The 12,177-nt window shown below is 41.7% G+C and overlaps 1 protein-coding gene across 3 annotated transcripts in view; it reads right to left on the bottom strand.

The window, feature by feature from the left end:
- The window catches only part of LOC139013598 (serine/threonine-protein phosphatase 4 regulatory subunit 1-like), an 81,933-nt gene that overhangs the window by 49,149 nt on the left and 20,607 nt on the right, over nt 1-12,177 (bottom strand). For 2 of the 3 annotated variants that reach the window (XM_070419708.1, XM_070419710.1), the window contains exon 3: nt 8,546-8,678. In XM_070419708.1, the coding sequence (XP_070275809.1) occupies nt 8,546-8,678 (133 nt within the window). Of the gene's footprint in view, nt 1-8,545; nt 8,679-12,177 lie in introns of those variants that run through there. The other variant, XM_070419709.1, reaches the window with a different exon arrangement.

Here is a 12,177-nt window from a genome sequence, read left to right as displayed (position 1 = left end):
GGCTTAACTTTACATGGCAATGTCCCCTGGAAATGTAACCGTGCAAGTAAGCCTTTCTGTCTTTGTCCCTTCTTTCCATCACCCACTCATGCAGTTACATTCATGAGTTCAGCCCACCTGGCTCCAGACTCAGGGCAAGAAGCTTGGGGTACAGAGACAAGAAGGTTCCAGGCCCTGCCTGAAGGAGCTCACAGTCGAGGCCCATAAGTAGATCAGAACACCAAGGGTGATGAACAGTGACAAGGTCCTTAAGACAGAGAAGAACATGGAGGGGAGCTGGAAAGACGAGACTGAGGATGAGCAGGAGTCGGGCTTCCAGAGAGACAAGGAAGGGTGAGGACATGGGGTCCAAATGTTGAACACCTCAGACAAGGACTTTAAGATAAGTGTGGTTATCCCCAACTGGTTTTGCTCAGTGGATAGAGCATCGGCCCATGGACTGAAGGGTCTGGGTTCGATTCCAGTCAAGGGCATATACCTCAGTTGCAGGCTTGCGTGGGAGACAACTAATCGATGTGTCTCCCTCACACCAATGTTTCTCTTTCTGTCTGTCTCTAAAAATCAATGGAAAAATATGCTCGGGTGAGGACTAACAACAAAGAAAAGGTAAGTGTGGTTAATATGCTGAAGGTCTACTGTTAGGCTTAGACATGCTTGGATAGTTAAGGAATACAGGAACTCTGTACTTGCTGCTCAATTTTTCTATAAACCTAAAATTGCTCACAAAATAAAGTCTATTAAAGAGAGAGAGAAAAAAGAAAGTGAAATGAAGACTTTTTCAGACAAACAAGCTGTGAGAATTCACTGGCAGCAGCCTTGTACTAATAAGAACTGTTAAAGAAAGTTCTGGAGGCAAAAAGATACTTGATGGAAATGGGCATTTTACAAAAAGAAATAAAAAGTATGAAAATGGTAAAAATAAAGGCAAAGATAAAAAATATTTTTTTCTCATTTTAATTGCTTTAAAAGAGGGTTGACTATCCAAAGCAAATATAGGACAAAGTATTGTAGGGCTTATGACATGTGTAGAAGTAAAATGCAGGAAAACAACAGCAGAAAAGATGGAGAGAGGAAGTAAAAATATACTGCTGTAAGGTTCTTACACTGTTTCTTGCACTATATGCAAAGTGTATAATTTTATCTGAACATGTTGTGATAAGTTAAAGAAGTATATTATAAGCCAGCTGGCATGGCTCAGTGGTTGAACATCAGCTTGTGAACCAGGAGGTCATGGTTCGATTCCTGGTCAGGGAACATGCCTTGGTTGCAGGCTCGATCCCCAGTGTGGGGCACGCAGGAGGCAGCCAATCAATGATCCTCTCTCATCATTGAGGTTTATATCTCTCCCTCTCCCTTTCTCTCTGAAATCAATAAAAATCTATATATTTTTAAAAGAAGTATATTATGATTCCTAGAACAGTCAATAATATTTTTAGAAGAGGTATAACTAATAAGCCAATCATGGAGATCAACTGAAATTATTTTTGAAAATGTGTTTTTCTTAAAAAAGGTAGGAAAAGAGGAAAACAGCAAGAAGAATACAGTGAGACAAATAGAAAACAAATAGCAAGATGACATATTTAAATCAAGCCATATCAACAGTAACATCAAGTGTAAATGATCTAAACATTCAAACTAAAGGCAGAAATTGTTAAATTGGATTTTTTTAAAAGCAATACCCAGACAACTACAATAATCACACTTTAAATATAAGGCATAGATAGGTTAAAAATAAGTGGACAGACATGCACCATACATACACTAAACCAAACTGGAATGTATATATTAGAATCAGAAAAAGGAGTATTACCAGGGATAAAGAGAGACATTACACAGTGATAAAGAGAGCAATTTATTCAAGAAAACAGAGCAATACTCAATGTGTATGCACTCAATAACAAAGTTTCAAAATACACAAAGTAAAAACTGTTTGAATTGAAAGAAAAATAGATATATCCATAATCAATGGATATATCAGATTCCAACATTCCTCTCAGTAGTTAACAGAACATAGAACATAAATAAAAAGATGGAAGACATGAACAGTTTTCAAACAGCTTGATCTAATGGATATTTTTATAAGATATTCCACCCAAAATCATGGGAATTCACATTCTTTCTAAGTGCACATGGAACATTGACTAAATTAGAGCATATGGAACCATAAAATAAATTTCAACAAATTTGCCCTGGCCAGTTTTTCTCAGTGGTTAGAGCATCAGACCAAAGGGTCATGGTTCGATTCCCAGTCAAGGGCACATACCTCAGTTGCAGGCTCGATTCTCAGCCCCATCAAGACATGTGCAGGAGGCAACCAATTAATGTGTCTCTCTCACATCAATGTTTCTCTCTCTCTCTTTCTCCCCCCACTCCTTTTGCCTTCTCCTCCACTCTCCCTAAAAAAAAAATCAATGGGAAAAAATATCCTCAAGTGAGGATTAAAAAAAAATCGCAACAACTTTAAAAAAGAGAAATAATACAAAGTATGTTCTCTGATAATAATTTTAAAAAAAGACTTAAACTAAGAATCAAATAACAGAAAAATACCTGGAAAACCCTCAAATATTTAGAAATTAAACAACACTTCTAAATAACTCACTGGTTAAAGGGAAAATCATTATGGGCACTTAAAATACTTTATACTGAAAGGTAATGAAATATGACATATCAGAACTTAAGGATGAAAATAATATAATACTTAAGTACTTATATTTAATAGCAATCTTATAATGTAAAATTCAAGTGCTACAAAAGAAAGGCAAAAAATAAATAAAAAGTTAAGCATCCCTCACAAGAAGAAAAAAGAACAGCAATTAAATTGCCCAAAAAAAATCTCCAAGGAAAAAAATGATGTAAATTAGAGCAGAAATTATTTAACTAGAAAATAAGTATACAATAGAGAATATCAAAGCCAAAACTTGATGCTATGAAATAACTAATAAAGTTAATGTTCCTCTGATAAGAATTATCTAGGGGGAAAAAATAAGAAAGGCAACAATAACCAATAATAGGTTGGGAAATGGGGCCATACTACAGATATCATGGACAATAGAGAGAAAATTACCACTTCCCAACACATAATGAAATAACAGACCTAAGCAGTGATTATTTGAGACCACTAACATCATTAGAGGAAGGTTGGTGAGGAATTTTACAATGAAAGCATCCAACACCTGTGCCCACAGCTCAATAGTAACATCTCTAAAAGTGGGGTAGCCAGACGTTGTTTCCTGATGTTCTGTCATAAGTACATAAAACAACATATGAAGTAGTGTTTAAAAACAAAATTTGATGAAGAGCATTATGCTAAGTGAAATAAACCAGTCAGAGAAAGACAAGTACCATAGGATTTCATTCATATGTGGAATCTAATGAACAAAATGAACTAACAAGCAAAATAGAGACAGACTCATAGAGAGGAGGTAGACAGCTGTCGAAGGGCAGGGGAGGCAGTGTGGGGGCAGTGGAGGGATTGAGCACAAAAAGAAAAAAAAGAGAAAAAGCCATGGACACAGACAACAGTGGTGTGATTGCTGGGGGGAGGGGAGCTGAGGAAAGTGGAGGAGGGTATGGATATAGACGTGACTTGGGGTGATGAACATACGATACAGTGCACAGATGATATGTTGTAGAATTGTGCACCTGACCACTGTATAATTGTGTTAACCAATGTCACCCTAATAAATTCGATAAAAAGGAAAAAATATAAATTAAAAAGTTAAATAAATAAAGAAAAACAAGATTTGAAGCAGAATCTAATCAAGTCTCCAAATGTAATTTTCAGTTTACAGAAAACAAAGGGACATGTTAAATTACACTGTGAGAATAATGACCACCAAATCCAAATTGTGGAAAACTCTACAAGACTAATGACCCCTTCAATAAATAAATGATGTAGGAAGAAGATGAGAGGGGTAACCAATTAGAGATTTAAAGAGATTTAAGATCAAAAGAAAACTGTAAAAAAAAACCCAAAAAACTGACTTCAGAGACACATCGACCTAATGAAATGTGCGGACCTTATTTGGATCATGATACAAACCAACCAACCTTAAAAAGACAGTTTGAGACAGCCAGGGAAAACTAAACATGGACTGGTGGACTAGCTGGCATTACTGCTAATTTGGCTGAGTGTGATAATAACACTGCAATTAGGTTTAAGTCTAACTGGATAGAATGATATAATGTCTCCGATTTCCTTTACAATACACCAGCATAAATGCACAAAACTTCTACAGAGAAAATGGTCACATTTTATTAGGGTTTTAAGATAACCTACATAAATGAAAAAATATAACATGTTTATGGATTGGAAGTCTAAATATTGTTAAGAGGGCAACTGTCTCCAAATTGACCTACAGGTTCTATGCAAACCCAATCAAAATCCTAGTAGATGTTTTGTTTTGTTTTATGAGGATCTGATGAGCCTATTTTGAAACATATGGAAATGCTCAAGAATAACAAGTCATGCCCGGGCCAGTGTGGCTCAATTGGCTCATTCCATGCACTGAAAGGTTACCGGTTCAATTACCAGTCAGGGCACATGGTTGGGTTTCAGGCTCAATCCCCAGCAAGGGCATGCAGGAGGCAGCCTATCAATGTTTCTCTCACAAACTGATGTTTCTCTTTCCCCCTCTCTCTTCCTCCCTCTCTGAAATCAATAAAAAAATGTTTTGAAAAAAATAACAAGTCACATCAAAGAAGAAAAACAAGGTGGGAAGTCTTGCTCAATCAAATATCAAGACTTACTACAAATCTAAAGTAATCAAGATGGTATGGTGTTGGCTGAGGAGAGACAGACCACTAGAAGAGGGGTCAGTCCAGACAAAGACTGTCATAAACAGGTACTGGATTATAACAGGGGAGGCACCCTAGAACACTGGGGAAAGAATGCATTTTTGATAAATGGTATTGTGACAATTACAGAAATGAAGCTGGACATCACTTTCACACACTGAACCAAAATTAAAATCAGATAGATTATAGGCCTAAATGTGAAAGAATAAAAACTAAAGTCTTTAGAGCAATATAAAAGAATATGTTTAAGGTATTGGGGTGAAGGAAGACATTTTTTAAAAGCTTCAAAATGTGCTAAGGATCAAGGAAAATGTGGATAAATGTAACTACGTGGAAATGAATAGCTCTGGTCACTAAAAGGACACCACAAGGAGAGCTGAAACTCAAGCTACAGGGTGAGGGTAGATGGTTACCATACAGAACTGACAAAGGTTTGAAATCTAGAATACACAAAGAATCTGTACAAATCAACAGGAAAAAGACAGACAATCTATCTCCCCACCCCCAACAAAAAATTTAAACAGGCACTTCACAAAAAAGAAAAATAAAGAAATATAGAAGTCCAACAAACATATGAAAAGGTGTTCAAACTTCTAAGTAAGAAAAACGTAAATTAAAATCACAAAGCGATATTGTTATATATACACAACCACACTGCCAGATTGGCTGAAAATTTTAAAGCTGACATTACCAACCGGCAGATAAATTGTTGGACAAAGGTAGGACTATAAGCTGATGCACCCACTTTGGAAAACTGGCACTGTCACTAAAGTAGGTTAGGGTGCTCATCACACAGTAGTTCTCTCCTGGGAATACAGAAATGCCTACTATGTGCACCTAGACACAAAACTGTTCATAATAGTGAGAAAACAACAGTAGATGGGAAAATGTCAGAACACTGTTGTAAAAGAAGCAACTCAAACTACATGCAAAACCACAAAGTAACATATCCTACAGGACTTCATATATGTCAAGTTCAGAAACAATAAAATAAAATTATATTATCTGAAGGTTTATAGTTAGGTGCTAAAAGTGAAAGAAAATTAAGGATGTGATGAAGATAAAAGTCAGATGGTGGGTACTGCTGGGCAGGAGGAAGTGATGGTCAGGAATGGGGGGCAGACTTCTAGGATGACTTGAGTAATGGCTACATAGGTACTTGCTTCATAAAAATGCCTTACACTTTACATGTATATTTCATCCAATATCTCTGTGTCATATTTCACAATAACAGAAGTTTTACAGAAAATTAAAGAAAGATTAAAGCCCTAGCCGGTTTGGATCAGTGGATAGAGCATCGGCCTACAGACTGAAGGGTCCAAGGTTCGATTCTGGCCAAGGGCACATGCCTGGGTTGCGGGCTCCATCCCCAGTATGGGGTGTGCAGGAGCAGCCAATCAATGATTCTCTCTCATCATTGATGTTTCTATCTCTCTCCTTCTCCCTTCCTCTCTGAAATCAATAAAGAAATGTATTTTTTAAAAAAAGATTAAAGAAGAAAAATCATCTGATAATCTCTATCGATGTGAAAGAAGCATTATATAAAATTTAGACTTCATTGAGGATTTTTAAAACTCTTAGTAAGTTTATTCTATAAAATAAATTACCTGTACTCTTCACAGATGTCAACTATATCATAAAAGGCAAACAAAGACTGGGAACTATCAGAGATTCAAGGAGACTAAGGGAACATAAAAATTAAATGCAATATGTGATGCTGGATTGGATTTTGGACCTAAAACCCAAACAAAAAATCTGATATATATATCCCAACCAATGTGGCTCAGTGGTTGAGTGTTGATCTATGAACCAGAAGATCATGGTTCGATTCCTGGTCAGGGCACATGCCTGGGTTGTGGGCTCAATCCCCAGTAGTGGGTGTTCGGGAGGCAGTTGGTCAATGATTCCCTCTCATCATTGATGTTTCTATCACTCGCCTCCCTTCCTCTCTGAAAACAATAAAAAAAATTTTTTTTAATCTGATATAAAGGACACTATTAGGGCAACTGAAAAATTTTGATTGAAATCTTTATATTAGACAATAGTATTGGGTCAAAGTTAAATTTCCTCATTTTTATCATTGTACTGTGATTATACAAGTGAATGGTGAATGTCCTTGTTCTTAGAAAAATGCACAATGAAGTATTTAGAGGAAAGGCAACATGGTATCTACAACTTACTCTCAAAAAAAAGTAAAACTATAGAGAGAATGAAAAATCAAATGTGGCAAAATGTTAACAATTGATGAATCTGAGTAAAAGATATACCATAATTGTTTCTATTCTTGAAACTTTTCTGTGTGAAATTATTTCTACAAGTCTAAAAATAATCTCTTAGCCCTGGCCAGTGTGGCTCAGTTGGCTGGAGCATTGTCCCATGCACAGAAAGGTCATGGGTTTGATTCCCAGTCAGGGCACATGCCTGGGTGGTGGGTTCGATCCCCAGTCCAGGCGCGTGTAGAACAAGGGGGGAGGACTTACTCTACCTGACACCTTTAAGACAAAGGTGGCAATGCAGAGCTCAGATAACAGATAGCATTTTCAATAAATGGCGCTGGGTCCACTGGATACCACATGAACGGAAATGAAACTGGACTGCTACCTCGCATTATACACAAACACAGAAAGCAATTCCAGGTGGACCATCAATCCGAATGTGGAAGGTAAAACAAATAAAACTTCGAGAAAGCAATATAAGAAAATATCTTGGTGGCCTTGGGGGAGGCAAATGTTTCTTATACATGACATGAAAAGCACTAACCATAAAAGAAAAAATGGATAGATCGTGAACTACATTTAAATTAAGAATTGCTCATCAAAAGACGCCGTTCAGAGTACCATCATTTTCCGATCTGCAAAATTGGGATAATAACTGGACTCATTCAGTAGCAATTGCTGCGAGCCTGTGATGATTTAATAGATGTAAAGACATAGAATATAATTTTTTAAAGTTAGAGTGAATGGAAGGTAAGAAAAGAGACTCTGAGTGGCATCCAGTCTTTACAGATTCAGAATGGTGTCCTCGGGGGAAGGCACGAAGGAAGGCGGCAGGGAGAGGAGTCCAGAACAAGAGACATGCAATGGTCTGTAAGGGGAAGGAAAGGGTGTGTGTAATGGGTGGGAAGGAAGATACAGACAGAGGCACATCTGATGGAGGGAGTGGACAAGAAGAGAGACACTCTCTCTGAGACAGGAGGGAAGGATGCTTTCAGATACAAATTGGGGCAGAACGGAAATCGAAAGACATGCCTAAGTTTCTGCTTTCTTTGTGAAACAAGAGTCAAGGTCATCTGCTGAGAGTAGGAGGCATAATCTGAGCCTGGAGTAGATTCCAGTCAGCACCACAAGGGGTGACATCAGATGGGGCAGGGCAAGCTGCAGCAAAGTCCCTGAAGCACGGCGCAGTCAATAGGATGAGCCAGCAAGACTCCAAGGGGTGTGTCCCAGTCACTCATGCACTCTCCCTCTCCCAGTACTGCACGTGGGAGAAAAGCCCAGTTACAATCCTCATTATCTAAACACCATGAAATTTCACCCACACTCTCTTCCTGACTTACCAGGTGGTCAGTAAAACAATAATGAGAATAATGGAAAAGCCCAATATAAATGAACCCCAGCATCCTGGAGACAGCCCGTAAGCCACCTGATCCATGAGTCCCCACAAAACTGTTACAGAGAAGTGACCACCAGTGTCAGCCTAAACCAAACACAACAAGGGTGTGAACATGCGAAGGACAGGTGGAGCTTACCGGTCGAAGATGTTATCACTGAAAGCATACTTCTCCAAGCGAGTGAGGGGGGGCAGGTTATCCTGGCCTGGGATGTCCAAGAAGGCTGTCACCCTCATGCTGTCACAGTCTGGGCCATAGTCTTCAAATCCATCTGAAGGAGAAGAGGGGAAAAATACACTCCTAAGTGTGCATCGACGGTGACAAGTCACACCTGGGCAGAGGCATGGCCTTGCAGCCTGCTGTGCACTTCCACAGCCCTCTCCAGCTGAAGCCTCTGAGGACTGCAAAGTTGACCATCATCTAAAACAGCGGTTCTCAACCTGTGGGTCGAGACCCCTTTGGCGGTCGAACAACCCTTTCACAGGGGTCGCCTAAGACCATCCTGCATATCAGATATTTACATTACGATTCATAACAGTAGCAACATTACAGTTGTGAAGTAGCAGCGAAAATAATTTTATGGTTGGGTCACAACATGAGGAACTGTATTTAAAGGGCGAGAAGGTTGAGAACTACTGATCTAAAACAAAGGGCGGGCTCATCATCCAGAAGAAGGTGATGAGACCAGAGTCAAAAAGAAAACAGAATGCCCTTCTAGTGCCATTGGTCCAATGCCCTAGTCACCTCTCCTTGTGGATGGGGCACCCCTCTACCAGGGAACTCGGAAGCAAGTGACCAAAGAAGCTCACCTATGAAAACGGCCATGGAGTTCTGTGCAAACAGGTTTAAAATTGTCAAAAGAAAAACAAGTTTGAGCCTGTAAGCAAGAATCTGACAGAAAGCATGCCCATATCTTGTCTTGTCTTAAAAGTGCCTGTCATACAGCTTCATCCACTCCATAACTCAATGCCCAGGGACCCACACCCCTGGCTTGGCAACACCCAACCAGACCCCCACGTGGATGTCTGCAAGCTCCTCTGACTGCCTCTAGCCAACAATGAGCACTAGTCACACAGACTCTTCTTCCTTAAGCCTGGGCTTTCCTTCATCCCCAGCTAAGAACAGGCACCTCCTTCCATCCAATGGAGTGGGGTGGCTGAGCCCAGGGGCACTGAATTGGATCGAACCCCCAACTACTATTTACCAGCTGTGTGACCAGAGGAAGTGACTTAAGCTCTCCACGCATTCATGTTGTCCTATGGAGGCTGGCTATAAAACCTCACCCTCACCCCATCAGGATGTTGGGAAAATGAGTTCATGTGGGAAAAACAGTTGTGGAAAGGGGCCTTCAGTTATGATGGGAGTGGGAGGAGGGGTAGTCACTCTTGAAAAATCAAAACCACAAGCCTTCCCTGGCTGGTGTTTCTCAGTGGTTAGAGCGTTGGTCCACACACCGTAGGGTCATGGATTCAATTCCTGGTCAAGGGCACGGACCTGTGTTTCAGGTTCGCTCTTCATGGGGTGCGTGTGGGAGGCAACCAGTCGATATGTCTCTTCCATTGATGTTTCTCTCTATCTCTCCCTTCCCCCAACTTCCCTTCCACTCTCTCTGAAAAAGCAATGAAAAAAATATCCTCAGGTGAGGATTTGAAACAACAACAACAAAAAAAAACCTACAGGACTGCATGACCTATGACTGTAGAGTCCAGACTTACACCACCTGCAAAGTGCAGGAGCCCCACTGAGCTACTGGGAGGGTCACTGTCCAGATTTACTCCAATGTCAGCATCCTAGCAAGCAAAAAAAAGAAGCTGTTCTAAAGAGACTGTAACAATCCAATAAGCATGAAATTTCATGAAACAATCCTGCTGAAGATAAATAGGCAATAAAAATTTTCAAACTATATATGGTTCCAAGCCATCAAGAAGAGGAAGAGTTAGCAGACACAATAAATGAGAATTTGCACCTCAAGATTACAAATATTAGAAAAACCGGAAATAGATTACCAAATAATTATGCCTAGAATCAGTAGGACCAAAAAATAAGATATCATAATGTCCTAGCCAGTTTGGCTCAGTGGACAGAGCATCAGCCTGAGGACTGAAGGATCCTGGGTTCAATTCCTGGTCAAGGGCAGGTACCTCAGTTTGCTTAATCCCCGGCCCTGGTCGGGGTGCATGCAGGAGGCAACCAATCCATGTGTCTCTCTCACATCGATGTTTCTCTCTCTCTCTGTCTCTCCTCCTCCCCTTCCACCCTCTCTTAAAAGAAAAAAAAATCAATGGAAAAATATCCTTGGGTGAGGATTTAAAAAATATTCTATATAATAAAAGGTTAATATGCAAAATGTCACCTTGGGAGTTTGAGCAACCTGGAGTTCGACTGCCAGCTATGGCGTGCACTGACCATCAGGGGCAGTGCAAAACGAAGGAAGGCCCTGGCCAGCAGCCGGCAGCCAGGGGAAAGAAGGCCCCGGCTGGCAGCCGGAGGGCCCCAATCAGCCCTGATCACCGGCCAGGCCTGGGGACCCAACCCATGCACAAATTTCATGCACTCAGCCTCTAGTATATCTATCTAGCTAATCTAATAAAAGACAAACATGCAAATTGACCATACCTTCACTACACCTTAAGCCATGCCCACCAGCCAATCAGAGAGGCTATATGCAAATTAACCCAACCAAGATGGCGGCCGGCAGCCACGGAGCTGGAACGAGCAGGAGGCTTGGTTGCTCCAGTGATGGAGGAAGCCAAGCTTCCCGCCTGCTGTGGCCAGCTCTGAGCTCCACTCAAGGCAACAAAGTTTCAATTATAGAAGATAAATAAACCCCAGATACCTGCTTTCAGCCGGCCGTGGCCACGGAGCTGGAGCGAGCAGGAGGCTTGGGTTGCCCCTGGCGATGGAGGAAGCCAAGCTTCCCGCCTGCCCTGGCCAGCTCTGAGCTCCACTCAAGGCTACAAAGTTTCAATTATAGAAGGTAAATAAATCTCAGAATAAAAAGAAAAAAGAAAAAAAGGAGAGGCTGAGAGCTTCCGTCGCCAGGGTGCTTGGCCAGCCTGAAAACAGCCCTTAGCCCCTAACCCAGACTGGCCAGGCAACCCAGTGGGGACCCCCCACCCTAAAGGGGGTGTGGCCAGCCTGAAAACAGCCATCAGCCCCTTACCCCGGCTGGCCAGGCACTCGAGCGGGACCCTCACCCTGATCCGGGACACCCGTCAGGGCAAACCAGCTGGCCCCCACCTGTGCACCAGGCCTCTATCCTATATAATAAAAGGGTAATATGCAAATTGACCCTAACAGCAGAACGACTGGGAATGACTGGTCACTATGACACACAATGACCACCAGAGGGCAGACGCTCAATGCAGGAGCTGCCCCCTGGTGGTCAGTCTGCTCCCACAGGGGGAGCTCTGCTCAGCCACAAGCCAGGCTGATGGCTGCCAGCACAGCAGTGGTGGTGGGAGCCTCTCCCACCTCCTCAGCAGCGCTAAGGATGTCTGACTGCAGCTTAGGCCTGCTCCCCGCTGGCAAGTGGACATCCCCCAAGGGCTCCCGGGCTGCCAGAGGGATGTCTGACTGCCAGCTTAGGCCCAATCCCCCAGGGAGCGGGCCTAAACCAGCAGGTGGTCATCCCCTGAGGGGTCCCAGACTGCGAGAGGGCACAAGCCAGGCTGAGGGATTCCCCCCCCCGCCACGAGTGCACAAATTTTTGTGCACCGGGCCTCTAGTATTTATAGAAAACCCTAATATGCAAATAGACTGAACGGCGG

This window comes from Myotis yumanensis, unplaced genomic scaffold, assembly GCF_028538775.1.
Source record: "Myotis yumanensis isolate MYYU_CA2020_CCGP unplaced genomic scaffold, mMyoYum1.0.hap1 SCAF_7, whole genome shotgun sequence".
Lineage (NCBI taxonomy): Eukaryota > Metazoa > Chordata > Mammalia > Chiroptera > Vespertilionidae > Myotis > Myotis yumanensis.
Note: the sequence above shows the minus strand (reverse complement) of the source record. Positions and strands in the feature narration are given on the sequence as shown.